The 17,294-nt window shown below is 41.1% G+C and overlaps 1 protein-coding gene across 1 annotated transcript; it reads left to right on the top strand.

Moving 5' to 3' along the window:
- The first annotated feature begins 1,912 nt into the window (after positions 1-1,912).
- Positions 1,913-15,243, top strand: LOC111955181 (gonadotropin-releasing hormone II receptor-like). Its single transcript, XM_023975309.2, has 3 exons — positions 1,913-2,455; positions 12,460-12,661; positions 13,496-15,243. Exons 1-3 carry the CDS (start codon positions 1,913-1,915, stop codon positions 13,912-13,914), a joined length of 1,164 nt encoding a protein of 387 aa, XP_023831077.1. The 3' UTR covers positions 13,915-15,243.
- The last annotated feature ends 2,051 nt before the right edge of the window (positions 15,244-17,294 follow it).

Below are 17,294 nucleotides of genomic sequence, written 5' to 3'. Positions count from 1 at the left end.
AAAATAAGCAGCGTTGCAAACCGGTGCGCCTGACATCTACTACCATACCCCACTCAAAGGCACTTAAATATTTTGTCTTGCCCATTCACCCTCTGAATGGCACACATACACAATCCATGTCTCAATTGTCTCAAGGCTTAAAAATCCTTTTTCAACCTGTCTCCTCCCCTTCATCTACACTGATTGAAGTGGATTTAACAAGTGACATCAATAAAGGATCATAGCTTTTACTTGGATTCCCCTGGTTAGTCTATGTCATGGAAAGAGCAGGTGTCCATAATATTTTGTATACTCAGTGTAAACTGTATATATATATATATATATATATATATATATATATATATATATATACAGTTTATATATACACTATATATATTTACTTAGTGGGCAGTTTATATGGTACACCACCCCGTTCAAGAAAGTGGTTCACTCCTACAGACAGTGAATCACGTGACCGTGGCTTGCTATATAATTGAACGTTAGAATGTGGAAAACAAGTGACCTAAGCGACTTCGAGATTGGTATGATCGTCGGTTCCAGTATCTTGAAAACGGCTGGCCTCCTGGGCTTTTCACACACTACAGTGTCTAGGCTTTATCGAGAATGTTGCAACAAACAAAAATCATCCAGTCAGCGGCAGTCCTGTGGGCGAAAACAGCACGTTGATGAGAGAGGTCGAAGGAGAATATCAAGAATCGTGCAAGCTAACGGGGCCACGATAAGAAGATGCAGAACTGCATCTTGGAACGCACAACTCGTCGGTCCTTGGATGGGCTATAGCAGACGACCACACCAGGTTCCACTCCTATCAGCTAAAAACAAGAAGAGGCTCCAATGGGCATGCGATCACCATCACTGGACAATTGAGGTGTGGAAAAACATTCCCTGTTGCATCATGCTGTTGGCAAAGTCAGGATTTGGCTTAAGCAGCATGAGTCCATGGCCCCATCCTGCCTGTTGTCACAGTACAGGCTGGTGGCAGTGGTGTAATGGTGTGGGGAATGTTTTCCTGGCACGTTAAGTCCCTTGATACCAGTTGAGCAACGTTTGAACGCCACACCTTGTAGAATCCATGCCAACAACAACAATCAAGCTGTTCTGGATGCAAAAGTGAGGTCTGACCTGGTACTAGATGGGTGTACCTAATAAATTAGATGCGTGTCATATGATCTTTTGAACCTGCATTATTCAGAAATGAAGATGGCTGTTAAGGAACATTACTGATGACAAACTTAACTGACCCACTATTTGTTTTGTGTCCCATCTATGATCTGTTATCGATACTAGAATATTGCCTTAGCTATAAAGATTAATATAAAGCTATAAAGCTTTATGTTAAGGAATATTACTGAGGTCAAAATATCAGACCCATCATTAGTTTCCTTTGCAGCTGCAAAGGAATATACTGCCAAACCGTATATCAGCTGCCAAACCGTATATCAGCTGCCAAACCGTATATCAGCTGCCAATCCGTATATCAGCCGCCAATCCGTATATGAGCTTTAGGAGGCTGAAACTGCACTTAGGCAGTAGGGTGGCTGTGTGCCTGTACACTTATATAATCATCCTAAATTCATTATTGGCGCCAAGAGAATGTTGTCCTTGTTGCGGCCAATGCTACATTAATTTCTGTTTTCACTTACAGCCGTTGAAAATTAGCCAGCTGGCTAAATCTGGCACATTTACAGAGATGTTGGTTCAACAGTAAATGCCCCAAATAGTCATATTATACAGAATTATTTATTTCCTCACCCAGCCAACATATTGAAATATGTCCCAGTCAGATAAACCAAGTCAAGTGAATCACTTTCTACAGTGATTTCATTACAAATTAAAACTATTATGATGAGGATAAGAATGATGATGATGAAGATGAGGAGGAAAATGATTTAATTATTTTCTTACTTCCAGGATGTCGGATGACAGGATGTTGAGAAACTTGTCTCTTTGGTCGGCGACGCCAATGTTCCCGCCAGAGAACTCCTCCTTTAACTCCTCCCTCCCTCCGTCATTCACGGACTGGGAGGCACCCACCTTCACCGCCGCTGCCCGCGTCCGCGTGGCCGCCACCATGGTCCTGTTCGTGTTCGCTGCCTTCTCCAACCTCTCTGTGCTGATCAGCGTGGCACGGGGCCGCGGGCGCCGCCTGGCTGCCCATCTCCGGCCACTCATTGCCAGCCTGGCCTCTGCAGACCTGGTGATGACGTTCGTGGTAATGCCGCTGGACGCGGTGTGGAACGTCACCGTGCAGTGGTATGCCGGTGATACCATGTGCAAGCTGCTGTGCTTCCTCAAACTGTTTGCCATGCACTCGTCTGCCTTCATTCTGGTGGTGGTCAGCCTGGACCGCCACCATGCTATCCTGCACCCGTTGGACACGCTGGACGCTGGGCGAAGGAACAAGAGGATGCTGCTCGTTGCCTGGGTCCTCAGCCTGCTCCTGGCCTCCCCACAGGTGGGTGTACATACGATAGCATCTACATCATTCTCAGACTACAGCATAACAACACGAATAATCAAATAGGAAGCCTTGTATTGATTGATTGCTGATCTACTATCTTACTAGCCTGTTATCCATATTGAATATCACTCCATTTCACTATGGTTTGACTTCACTGAATAATTTTGCACCCGCATTCAATTAATAATTTGTGCCTATGTTTGTAATGGTTATGTATAACAATGCAGTCCATGACTGGATCACCATTTACGAATCAGAAAACCAAATCTTTTGATCGACAACATTTTTCCACATTGGTCTTATGCTAAACCATAGTTTCTTAGAGGACTACTTTCTAGCTGATCAAAGTGTCCTTCTACTGGAACAGGTCCAGACTGAATCAGTGTATAGGAGCAATAGTGAAATGGAGAGCTATTCAGTTTGGATTCCGGGCTAGTAAGATAGCAGGGCTGCAATCGATCATAAGTTGGTCACTGTCTTCCTCACACAATAGAGCATACAGTCAGTGATCTGCCAATCAAATTAAGTCCTATGAGTAGGTGGGTGGTGCATTGTGAGGAAATTATCTCTCAGCAAAAAAGAGAGCATTTTTAAGGTTGGTGTATTCAACTGTAATTCTATAGGACAAACACACCAGCTCTTGATTGTTGGTTGTAGTAATGTGAGTAGATTGGCTTAGAAGAGGAAGCAGCTGGAGCAGTCGTCAGCTTGGTAACAAAGTGTTTCTCTGGTTAAATAAAATGATCAAATTGGCTGAGGAGGTCAGCTGCATATTGATTATAGTCCCACCCCAATCCAAACAGTAGTGCTGTGAATGATATAAGCCTTTACCCACCCTGACAGGTAGGGAGAGAGAGAAGACAGGGAGAGAGAGAAGACAGGGAGGGAGAGAGAGAAGACAGGGAGGGAGAGAGAGATTGCTTTCACTGCTTTCAGTGTATATACAGTGTATACGGAAAGCATTCAGACTCCTTGACTTTTACCACATTTTCTATGTTACACCCTTATTCTAAAATGTATGAAATTGTTTTGTCCACTCATCAATCTACACACAATACCCCATAATGACAAAGCAAAAAAAGTGTTTTAGATTTTTTTGCAAATGTATAAAAAATTTWAAGTATTCAGACCCTTTACTCAGTAATTTGTTGAAGAACCTTTGGTAGCGATTACAGCCTTGAGTCTTCTTGGGTATGACGCTAAAAGCTTGGCACACCTATACTTGGGGAGTTTCTCCCATTCTTCTCTGCAGATCCTCTCAAGCTCTGTCAGGTTGGATGGGAAGCGTCGCTGCACAGCTATTTGAGGTCTCTCCAGTGACGTTAGATCGGGTTCAAGTCCGGGCTCTGGCAGGGCCACTCAAGAACCATGGAGACTTGTCCCGAAGCCACTCCTGCATTGTCTTGGCTGTGTGCTTAGGGTCATTGTCCTGTTGGAAGGTGAACCTTCAGCCCAGTCTGAGGTCCTGAGCGCTCTGGAGCAGGTTTTCATCAAGGATCTCTCCGTACTTTGACCGTTCATCTTTCCCTCAAACCTGACTAGTCTCCCAGTCCCTGCCGCTGAAAAACATCCCCACAGCATGATGCTGCCACCACCATACTACACATTATGGATAGTGCCAGGTTTCCTCCAGACGTGACACTTGGCATTCTTGTCAAAGAGTTGAATCTTGGTTTCATCAGACCAGAGAATCTTGTTTCTCATGTTCTGAGTCTTTAGGTGCCTTTTGGCAAACTCCAAGCGGGCTGTCATGTGCCTTTTACTGAGGAGTGGCTTCCGTCTGGCCACTCTACCATAAAGGCCTAATTGGTGGAGTGCTGCAGAGATGTTGTCCTTCTGCAAGGTACTCCCATCTCCACAGAGGAACTCTGGAGCTCTGTCAGAGTGACCATCGGGTTCTTGGTCACCTCCTTGGCCAAGGCCCTTCTACCCCGATTGCTCAGTTTGGCCGGACGGGCTAGCTCTAGGATGAGTTTTGATGGTTCCAAACTACTTCCATTTAAGAGTGATGGAGGCCACTGTGTTCTTGGGGATCTTCAATGCTGCAGAATTGTTTTGGTACCTTTCCCCAGATCTGTGCCTCGACACAATCCTGTCTCTGAGCTCTACAGACAATTCCTTTGACCTCATGGCTTGGTTTTTGCTCTGACATGCACTGTCAACTGTGGGACCTTATATAGACAGGTGTGTGCCATTCCAAATCATGTCCAATCAATTGAATTGAATCAATTGAATGATCAATTGAAACAGGATGCACCTGATCTCAATTTCGAGTCTCATAGCAAAGGGTCTGAATAATTTTGTAAATAAGTTATTTCAGATTTTTATGAAAAAAAACTGTTTTCACTTTGTCATTATGGGGTATTCGGTGTAGATTGATTTGAATTTATTTAATCAATTTTAGAATAAGGCTGTAAAAACAAAATGTGGAAAAAGTCAAGGGGTCTGAATTCTTAATAAGGCACTGTATATATTCATTCATTTGAGGTGTATTGTCAATTGGTCTTTATAAACAAAGCATGTGGATTTTTTCAATTTTACTCCTATTCAAACCATTTTTCTTTTGCAATATTTTTGTATTTACATGTATTTCATGCCAATACTGATTTTGAATTTGAATTGAGAAATGAGGGAGTAGATTTCATTCCATGCTCACAGATCAATTTGTAACCGAAAGTACAGTACTTTGGACACTCAATCAATTCCATTTGATTTGATTTGAGTTCAGAGTTGAAGGCCCCATTGCACTGCACTGAGAGAAAATTGCTTTCCCTCCCCGCATGGCTAGATTTCAGAGTGTTCCCTCTTTTTTTACTGTCACAGAGAGAGAGTTTACCACAAATCCAATCCCCTTAATGTCAGCGCCTCGGAGAGATGACATTTCTGGCTGTCAGTGGACACAACCTTGGAGGTGCTAGTCAGTGGCTGTTGTTCCAAATGAATAGGAAGAAGGGACACAGAACTTCGCCTGTAGGAGGGAGGGAGAGACACAAGGCGGGGGAGTCAGTCGACCGTGGACAAGGGAGAGAGATGTTAGCTCAGAGAAAGGAGGGTGGGTGGTGAGTTGTGGAGAGATCAATATGGCCCCTTTACCAACCACACATACACACTTGACATGGATGGCCATTCTATGGGAAATGCATGTTCCTGGTTAAGAAATTAAGTCAACTCATCTGATGGTGACTGAACACAGCACTGGTGACTGTGGCTGTGAAGAGAAATACATGGATTATTGAATCCATCTCATTTACTATGTATGCAGGCACGCACGCACACACACTTTAAATGATGATAATCATGGAGCAGATATTATGTGCAGACAGAAGCCATCTCATATTGAGTGTTTCCATGTTTATGCTTACTAATTGACCAATGATTTTCAAGGATTGGTGGAGTTGGTCAGTGGTTCAATTCATTCAGCACAAAACCTGGTTGAATCAACATTGTTTTCACAATGTTGTGAAAACTGATTGGATTTTCAGAAAGCCATCAATTTAAGGGAATTTAGTATTTTTTTGACCCAACTTTTAACCTAAATCCAATGACATGGTGACAGTTTTGATGATTTCATGTTGAATTCATGTTGGTTGACTTTACCAAATGTACACTGAACAAAAATAAAAAACGCAACATGCAACAATTTCAAAGATTTGACTGTTTAATCTGCTACTTGATATGCCACACCTGTCAGTGGGATGTCTTGGTAAGGAGAAATGCTCACTAACAGGGATGTAAACACATTTTTGCACAACATTTTAGAGAAATAAGCTTTTTGTGCATATAGAACATTTCTGTGGTCTTTTATTTCAGCTCATGAAAAATAAACGAACACTTTATATTTTGCGTTTATGTTTTTTTAGTATAAATTGAATTACGTTTGTGCCCAGTGGGAGGTGACTGAAAGCCGATTTTATTAGCACTTCAGTACAGCAGAACGGTGGCAAAGTGTACCCTCAAAGGCCCTCATCAAAAACACTGCCAAAAATAGAATAGCGAAGTGAAGCTCTCCCAGCAGGCAAAACTGGTTGCAGTGATGTTTTCCTGACATCTTCTGTAATGTCATGGTATACTATTTGCAAAAGTTGTATTTTCCAGAAAGAAACATCTTTACCTAGGTGTAATACTGCTGACTTTTCTACAACCAGAAAAACTGTTTACATTCATAAGTCATTATGATATTTTCTCAACTTTTGTCTGCTACGATAGCTATAGATATGAGGACATTATGATGGAAGGTGTTACAAGGGAAGGGAAGCTATTATCTTCTGGTTCCCCATGGCATTTGTATTTATGTAATTATAGGAGATACGTGTGTCTGAGAGTGATGTCTGCAAACAGTGCCTTCAGAAAGTATTCACACCCCTTGAATTTAAAATGGATTAAATATATTATTTTTTCACTGGCCTACACACAATACCCCTGTCGTGTCTTTGGGATCATTAAACTGAAGACTGTTTAGTTTATCAAATCAATTCTCTGTAATTATTATTACGTGATTAACTAATCAGGTAGATGTAATTAACTAGGAAGTCGGGGAACCAAGGAAAATATGCAGATGACAAAGTTATAATTTTCCTAATATAACTTTAAGATATTTTAATATCTGATCTATTAGTCTTCTAATTAATGAATTATTCTTTACCTCACGTTAGACTCATTCCAAACATTGTAAATTGTTGGTTATCTGCACGAACCCAGTCTTCACTATGAGTCATCCATACATCAATTGTCTCAATCATTTATTTATTAACTAACTAAATAATCACAGAAATGCACACACAAACAAACAAGTAGATATGGTCACAAGGCAATGATAGGAGAATGTGCCCTAGTTTGCTAAACCGGCATGGCGACTTGTTAGACAAAGGGACTGAGAAGGGCACGAAAGATAAGACACTACAAAGTTGATAATTATAACAATTGAAATGCTAATCCTTTGCACATGAACGCTCACTCATTCGGGAATAATTGCAATCAATATATATATTCACGCTCAGTGTGTCATCGTGATCTCTGTTGGAAAGTTAGTTTCTGTTGGAGAGTTTGTCCGCCCTCTCTCTCTCTGCCATGGTTAGAATGGATAGCTCAGAGTAACATTCAGCAATGTTGTTATAGAATAGATGTTTCGGCGGTTGTCGGCCTTCGCGTTCATGGGTACATAATTCCTAGCTGTAGACTAGTAATTAGTATCAAAGATTTGTTCTTATTCTGTCGGTATCGATAGTCTCAGAGTTTAACCACGTGGCATGGTTAAGATTTCAGCAATCTACTCAAACCTTAGCCCTCTCGGTTATCGAGGTAAGCTGATCTCTACTCTAACCTTAGCCCTCTCGTAATTGAGAGAACCATGGTCTGAAGGGAATTCCTCCCGGTGGGGGTTATATTTGTATCAGTAGAAAGGGGCCAGATCAATGTCTGTGCTCATGGGGCGGGCCAATGACTTAGTTAACTTTAAAGGGAATTGGGTTCCCTTAAACAGTTTAAAATCACATTACATAAGTTCACAAATAGTTTCATCTTTACTCATTCATTTTATTCAACAATTAGATGCAAGCCTCATAACTGAGACTCTTGTATAAACAGGGTTATGGTAACGAAATGGACCGGTCGTAGCTGGATTCTTCCCCGACCGTGTACACCTTTTCCAAAACATGTACATTGTTCAGTTGTCAAGTTGCTGGAGAAGAGGTTCCTTTGTTCTCCTGTGAAACCTTTTCTCTCTCTATACTGTCTGGCCATGAGGAAGAGAATCCTCCAGGAATTTACGACCTGAGATAACAGCAGCCTGGGTGTAGGTGAGAGAGAGAGAGGGGGAAGGCACGCTATACCCAAAGAGGGCCACGTCATGACACCCCATAATGTCAAAGCGAAATTATGTTTTTCAAAACTTTTACAAGTGAAAAGCTGAAATGTCTTGTGTCAATAAGTAATCAACCCCTTTGTTATGGCAAGCCTAAATAAGTCCAGGAGTAAAAATGTGCTTAACAAGTCACATAATAAGTTGCAATAATAGTGTTTAACATGATTTTTGAATGACTACCTAATCTCTGTACCCCACACATACAATTATCTGCAAGGTTCCTCAGTCGAGAAGTGAATTTCAAACACAGATTCAACCACAAAGACCAGGGAGGTTTTCCATTGCCTCGCAAATAAGGGCACCTATTGGTAGATGGGTAAAAAAAAAAAGCTGACATTGAATATCCCTTTGAGCATGGTGAAGGTATTAATTACACTTCAGATGGTGTATCAATACACACAGTCACTACAAAGATACAGGCGTCCTTCCTAACTCAGTTGCCGGAGAGGAAGGAAACCACTCAGGGATTTCACCATGAGGCCAGTGGTGACTTTAAAACAGTTGCAGAGTTTAATGGCTGTGATACGAGAAAACTGAGGATGGCTCAACAACACTGTAGTTTCTTCACAATACTAACCTAAATGACAGAGTGAGAAGAAGGAAGCCTGTATAGAATACAAATATTCAAAAACATGCATCCTGTTTGCAACAAGGCATTATAGTAATACTGCAAAAAAATAGGCAAATCAATTCACTTTTTGTACTGAATACAAAGTGTTGTGTTGTATTGGATTTGCCCCAAACACACATTACTGAGTACCGCTTTCCATATTTTCAAGCATAGTGGTGACGGCATCATGTTATGGTTATGCTTGTAATCGTTAAAGACTGGGGAGTTTTTTAGGATAAAAAATAAAGGGAGTTACAGTTTTGACTTAAATCTACTTGAAAATCTATGGCAAGTAACAGAACTCAGGATAAGGCCCAGATGCAGACAGCTAGAGTCACATATGTTTATTGACCCAAACAGGGGGCAGGCAAAATACTTGGTTTCCTCTATCATAATCGCTCCTCTTTCACCCCAGCTGCCAAACTAACCCTGATTCAGATGACTATCCTACCCATGCTAGATTATGGAGACAAAATGTATAGATTGGCAGGTAAGGGTGCTCTCGAGCAGCTAGATGTTCTTTACCATTCGGCCATCAGATTTGCCACCAATGCTCTTTATAGAACACATCACTACACTCTATACTCCTCTGTAAACTGGTCATCTCTGTAAAACCCTCTTAGACCTCACTCCTCCCTATCTGAGATATCTATTGCAGCCCTCATTCTCCACATACAACACCTGTTCTGCCAGTCACATTCTGTTAAAGGTCCCCAAAGCACACACATCCCTGGGTCGCTCCTCTTTTCAGTTCACTGCGGCTAGCGACTGGAACGAGCTGCAACAAACACTCAAACTGGACAGTTTTATCTCATTCAAAGACTCAGTCTTGGACACTCTTACTGACAGTTGTGGCTGCTTTGTATGATGTATTGTTGTCTCTACCTTCTTGTGCTGTTGACTTTGCCCAATAATGTTTGTACCATGTTTTTGTGCTAGTACCATGTTGTGTTGCTACCATGTTGTTGTCATGTTGTGTTGCTACCATGCTGTGTTGTCATGTTTTTCTGCCTTGTTATGTTGTTGTCTTAGGTCTCTCTTTATGTAGTGTTGTGTCTCTCTTGTTGTGATGTGTGTTTTGTCATATATTTATATTGTTTAAACATTTTTTTATCCCCCGTCCCCACAGGAGGCCTTTTGCCTTTTGGTAGGCCGTCATTGTAAAGGAGAATTTGATCTTAACTGACTTGCCTAGTTAAATAAAAAAATACATTAAAAAAAGACAGGTCAAAGGCAGGCAGAGGTCCGGAATCCAGGGCAGAGTCAATAAGGTACAGAACAGCAGGCAGGCTCGGGGTCAGGGCAGGCAGAATGGCCAGAACCAGGGAAACAGAACTTGAGACAGCAGGGAGACAGGAAAACATGCTGGTAAGACCTGACAAGACAAGACGAACTGGCAACAGACAAACAGAGAACACCGGTATAAATACACTGGGGATAATGAGGAAGAGGGTCGACACCTGGAGGGAGGTGGAGACAAGCACAAAGAGGTGAAACAGATCAGGGTGTGACCGCAATACCTGAAAATTGTTTGAAGAACTTTGAAAAGAATAATGGGCAAATGTTGCTCAATCCAGGTGTGGAAAGCTCTTTAGAGACTTACCTAGAAAGACTCACAGCTGTAATCACTGGTGAAGGTGCTTCTACAAAGTATTGACAGGGGTGTGAATACTTATGCAAATGAGATATTTCTGTATTTCATTTTCAATAAATGAATCAAATAAATCTAAAAACATGTTTTCACTTTGTCATTATGTTGTATTGTGTGTAGATGGGTGCGATTTGTATTTATTTGATCCATTTTGAAATTGAGGCTGTAACACAACAAAATGTGGAATACGTCAAGGGGTATGAATACTTTCTGAAAGCACTGTAGCTGACAAAGCCAAAGAAAATACGCTGATTAACATTGATTTGTGTGTGTCCTTGTGCATTGAATTGATATTGAGTGCTGGTGATGGAGGAAGTGGAAAACAGCGAGCAAGAAGCGGCGTGTATGACAGTCTGTCATGAATTGCATGAAATACTGAGAAACTGCAAGAATTTGCCTTAAAAGGAAATTATAATACGGCAAAGGGAAGAAAACGATATTATGCTAGTTAAAATATATTTTTTAAGACTATTTGAAACATAAAAGCATTGACAGTTAATTTCCTCCATTCCAGATAGGAATGCAGGACCAGGGTAAGATGTGAGAGCAATATGAACCCTATCTATGGGTCATAACTGGAGTGAAGATCATTTATTTATTTCCAGCCTCAAGCGTAACAAAGTATTGGCCTAAACATTCACAAAAGCACCCATGGGCTATCACACTTGTGCGCAGTGTTAAAATAGAGGAGCTGGCAGCCTATTTAGTTGGTATGGAGCAGCAACTGTCGAGACAGTCAGTAGAACAGATGTAAAAATCGGTGGTATTTATTTACCGTACAGGTAATGGAGGAGACTGGATCCAGAGGTTGTATTTACAAAATATACAAATGCAGAAACATTATACCAAAATAGCTAACAAAAATATATACTTAATACTAAATACTTAACTTGTTATATTTATAAACATAAGCATTTCCAATAAACAGTTAAAACACCCCAAAATGGGAGAGGCATGCAACCTGTGTCAAAAGTCATGAACATGACTGGCTCAGCACTGTACAAGATGACTGTATTATACTGTATATTATTACAGATTCCTGATATGCTATAACAAGGCAATTTAAAAATGATAGAGATTAAAAAATGCTAGAGATTTATGCTTTAGGACTTTAGTCTTCACATTAAATTCATATCTGTTATATCATATCACTTCTACATCATATCACCTCTGGTGCAGAAATTGTTTTGAAAGGAATCATCATTCTAGCAGATTAGAATAGATCGATTTTGCACTAGATTTCTGATTAGGCCATTCAAAGGCCGCTGAGTGCGTAAAATTGTCTGTCCTATGTAATTTAACTTTTCTTCACTCCATTAACGTATGTATGTATAGTAATTCTGTACTTATTAATGCATCATTGCCCTTATAACTGAGCAATCAATTTACCACACCAGGAGACCAAGTTAACATGGTATTTTATTTCTGATGGGCGTTACATATCATCTACCCTGTACAGCCAGAGAATGGGCCCCACCCTCTGAGGGCTCGATTCAATCCGTATCGCGGAAGTTCCGTACTATAGCGCAATTGTAATTTAAAGGACATTTCTGATTGAGCCGGATTATGCATTGTTTACTGTGAAAGCAGTCTCCAGGGATCAAGGAACATTGCCTTTAAACTTCAATCACACAATAGCGCTGAACTTCTGTGATGCGGATTGAATCGAACCCAGAGTCTCATTCGTCTCTAGGTTTCTTCCCTCTAGGGAGCTTTTCCTTGTCACTGTGCCTCGTATGCGCTTTGCTGGTCAATAGGTCAGGTTTACTTTAAAGACCTGTTGCTGTCAAGAGGAATTGAAATACATTTTGTATTGATTGATTAATAGACCTTAATCATGATTTCTCACTGCCCGTTTGTCTTTCTTTATCTCATAGCTGTTCATTTTTCGAGCAATCAAAGCCGAGGGAGTGGAATTCACTCAGTGTGTGACGCATGGAAGCTTCCACCATCGCTGGCAAGAGACGGTCTACAACATGTTCCACTTTGTCACGCTTTATGTGTTCCCCCTGTTAGTAATGAGCTTCTGCTACACCCGCATCCTCATCGAGATCAGCCGTCAGATGCACAAGGGCAAAGGTGTGTGTCTGTGTGTCTGTGTGTTAGTGTAAAAGGTGAAGAGACTCTGCACACTGCATTCTTGGCTTTCGTGATATATTTGACTATTGGACGTTTCAACAACACATTCTCGATTGTCATATTTAGACCCCAAAGTTGTTACTGTCCACATGATCTGACCAAGAAAATCTCTTATTTTTTTGTACCTTTATACACTGAACACCTTCCTAATATTGAGTTGCACCCCCTTTTGCCCCCAGAACAGCCTCAATTCATCGGGGTATGGATTCTACAATGTGTCGAAAGCGTTCCACAGGGATGCTGGCACATGTTGACTCCAATGCTTCCCACAGTTGTGTCAAGTTTGCTGGATGTCCTTTGGGTGGTGGACCATTCTTCATACACACAGAAAACTGTGTGCTTTGAAGTTCTTGACACACTAAAACCAGTGCACCTGGCAACCCGTTCAAAGGCACTTAAATCTATTTTTCTTGCCCATTCACCCTCTGAATGGCACACATACACAATCCATGTCTCAATTATCTCAAAGCTTAAAAAACCCTTCTTTAACCCTTCATCTACACTAATTGAAGTGGATTTAGTGATACCAATAAGGGATCATAGCTTTCACCTGGTCAGTCTATGTCATGGAAAGAGCAGGTGTTCCTAATGTTTTGTACACTCAGTGTTATAGTCTCACTTTTTGTACATCTAATACATGAATCAATCAGCCATAGTCAGGTCCTGATCAGGTTACATGGTCAGGAAACCCAGGGCTCTTGTTATCATCAACATCTTCAACATAGTACCATTCCATATCTCCTCACAAACTGTGTATGTCTGTTATCACTTCAGGTGGGGAGCCGTGCCTTAGGCGAAGTGGTGCCGACATGATCCCCAAGGCGCGAATGAAGACCCTGAAGATGACCATCGTGATCGTGGCGTCCTTCGTGATTTGCTGGACGCCATACTACCTCCTGGGCATCTGGTACTGGTTCCAGCCAGCCATGCTCCAGGAGACACCCGAGTACGTCCACCACGCCCTTTTCGTCTTCGGCAACCTCAACACATGTTGCGACCCAGTGATCTACGGCTTCTACACGCCCTCCTTCCGGGCCGACCTGGCTGATGTGGTCGCCTGCTGCTGCCGCTGCCGATCGCAGGACATCTCCCCGAGGTCCTTGGACCGCCTGGCGTGTCGGGGGGGCAGGGCAAGCAGAGAGGCAGAGTCTGACAATCCCAGTGGCGACCAGCCAAGTGGAAACCTGGGGTAGATATCCGTGGGCCTCTTGTTCAACTGCAGTGTAAAAAAATACATATGTTGATTTAACGTACAATTGTAAACAAACCAGCTGCAATAGGATTGTGAGTTTGCTCAACATTTGGGCATATAGTATACAGTAGCTGAAGTAACATACATTCTCAAGTTGAATTGTATGTTCACTCGACTTTGAATTTTAGGTTGAGTAAACATACAATTTAACTAGAAAATGTATTTAACCTTTTTTGCAGATTTCCCTGAGTGCCTTGCCTTTTGAGTGAAATGTATTTACCACCCATGACTGTATTTGTTAGCGACAGAGACATGCTTGATGTATTCAATGGTTTTCCGTACTGTAGCTATCCCCAAGTGAGTGTCTAAGTGAATGTCATCTTTAAAATGTAACTATTTATGATAATATATTGTATAAACCCTAACACAATGGTCTGAAACTCTTAGTTTGTAGGTCACATTAAGCCTGCATGTCACATTATGCTGGCTTGCAAAGTGGTGTGTAATTCCTGTTGGAATCGAGCCAGAGTGAGGATATCCAACAATTGGAACTTTTAATAACCCACAACATGCATTCAGAATGACTGCCGGGGTAAGGAATGTTGATTATTGAGACTACCTAAATCATATAAACTGGAACAGACATCTCAGAAACGGGTGCAATAAGTCCAACTACTAACAGATTGTATTAGTTTAGAAACATTTATGTTATTTATGTTTGTGTAGCATAAGATTAACCAATCAAAGTACATGCAAAAACACAAGTATTGAAACAAACCATTCTGAAAATCAACCTGCAAGAGAGCATGCTGGGAAATATGAATATGTTGGTGTGGTTTTGATTTTTTTTGAGCAAACATGAATTTGTAAGTTTACTCAACAAGCTTTTTCAAATTCAGCTAACTTCGAGCAGAGAGTGTTGAGTAAACACACTTTAACACATTAGCTCAAATGCCACTCAACGCACAGAATAACACTTGGTTAAATTGGCTGGTTTACAGTGTGTGGGATGCAGATTATTTTACTCCCTGATCTCTTTAGTGCCCGTTTCCCAGACCCAAATTAAGGGCTCTATTCAATCTGTATCGCTGAAGTTCAGCTTTACAGCATAATTGAAATTTAAAGGCGAAGACTGCACTCACGGTAAACACTGCATATGTCGGCTCAATCGGAAATCACCTTTAAATMTCTATTGCGCAATCTGTAGTGCTTCAGCGATACAGATTAAATAGAGACCTAAGACTACTTAACCAAACACGTGGTCAATTGAGACTCCATTGAAATAGCTTTTTAGTCTAGGTTTAGGCTTAATCTGGATCTGGAAAACTGTCCCTTTGACTATTTCACATACAGCTTCATAAAGCTTGGTAATGGAAGAATGGATTCTAGAACATTATCCGTATTATTGAGTGGGTCCTGGCAGTTCCACTATGAATGTAAAGACCTCCAGTGTCTTAGGCAGAACACTCAAACCCTTCCTTTAAACCAGTCTCTAGGGGAATATCTAGTTAACTAGTACCTTGGATTAAAAGTACATTTCTTCAATTAATGACTTTGTACTTTGGGATTTCAGTGAAGACCCTGGTTGCAGTACAGTACATTCATAGAAAGGACAGCCGTAGAACCCTTTTGGAACCGTTTTTTCTAAGAGTTTAGATATATCCACAGAACAGTATAGACTTCCTAGAGAACTGCTTCGCTTCTGACACTAACCAAACAACTCTTATGTACCCAAGGAGGATCATATTGAACATCAAATATTTGGACCACATACTTTGGGTCTTTGGCCAGGGAGGACAGAACCTTGGGACCTCTTTTGAATTTCTATCCTCTGGATCATCACACGGGAATTACTACAAGATGAACTAACTGGGCATTGTTGATGTCTCAGCAAGAATCAAACACTCATTACAACTAATTCCTGAGTAAGTCTGTCCACAGGCTTAAACAAATCCTACTGTCTTAAACAAATCCTACTGTATCAAGATAGAATCTTTTTATGATAGAGCGTAGGCTCAGTTGAACTGTTTCTGAGAAATGTTTACTTCTTAAGTCAAAGGGAAGGCAATTACAATTTAGGTCTCTATGGAACCAGTGACGTTATAAGCTAGACCCAGAAAAACAAATGCCAGTGAGTAGGCAACGGGTCAGTGTTTAATAAGGAACAAATTCAAATACAGAGATTTGTGTTTTCTCAACGTCTTGTGTTGTACTCAGCCTAATCATCTCTGTTTACACACCTGATATTTTCAACTCTTGTAATCATTCTATGCATGGCTAAAATGTTCCACAGAATCTTATTGCTCCAGTATGAATTGTGATTGTGACAGCACGAAAACCCACACGGACAAATTRAGCTATTTTTCCCCCTTTTTTGTTTGTCACGGAAAAGGGTTTGTTAACAAAAATATGGCAAACAACTACATAGTGCTATCTCAAGTACTTTTTGTAAGTGGCCAGGACTGCCAAACGCCATATTCGTTTCGAAGTCTTCCGTTGGGTAATCTGAGTACGTTCCCACATATATTATACTAGCAGTGGATAGACGGTCATCACTGAACTCTATGCAGAGCTGTGACTGTATCCCTGAAGGAGGGATGCAGTTAAGTCCAGTCGTAAAGAACACCATCTCTTCTAGTGTCTACTCTTTTCCTGGTCCCTCGAGATTGGACTGGAAATTTTCCCAAGCCTCCTGTTGCTTCCATCAGCGACAACCTCTTGACCAAGAGCGTCCCGATGATCTCAAGTGTCTGTTTGATGTTGGTGAAGCACATTGTGCCACAGAATAGCTCTGGGTGCTTCTCCAACTCCTCCGATTAATTCATCTTCAAACTTAGCGATGGCTGCTTGATTCTTCATGATGAAATGCCAGTAAAGGTACTCTGAAACCACCTTTCTCTATTATTTGTCCTTGATTTCCTGTTGGTAACGGTAGCACCCAGGGTTCTTGAACATCTGGATGTTCTCCAGCATGGTGCAACTGAACGTGTCGATGTCCTTTGACTGGAAGAGTTTATCCAAGATTTCTTGACACCCAAATCCAACATTTATTTAGTGTCAGTGTTGAATTTCACAGTTTTTCTTCTTTGTTGTCCACTGCCTCTTCGTTAGTGCCATTGACTGTTGTCTGTAAACTTCACTATAATGGCATGTTACGGATCTTTATAGGGCCAGACTACAAACAAAACAAACGAAACACAACAGTAATGTGGTTTTAATAGTAAGTGCAAGATACAGTGCCTTCGGAAAGTATTCAGACCCCTTGACCTTTTCCAAATTTTGTTAGATTACAGCCTTATTCTAAAATGTATTAAATATTTTTTCCCCCTCATAAATCTACATACAATACCCCATAATAACAAAGAAAAAAACAGGTTTTAT

The sequence above is a fragment of the Salvelinus sp. IW2-2015 genome, linkage group LG30 (genome assembly GCF_002910315.2).
Source record: "Salvelinus sp. IW2-2015 linkage group LG30, ASM291031v2, whole genome shotgun sequence".
Lineage (NCBI taxonomy): Eukaryota > Metazoa > Chordata > Actinopteri > Salmoniformes > Salmonidae > Salvelinus > Salvelinus sp. IW2-2015.
Note: the sequence above shows the minus strand (reverse complement) of the source record. Positions and strands in the feature narration are given on the sequence as shown.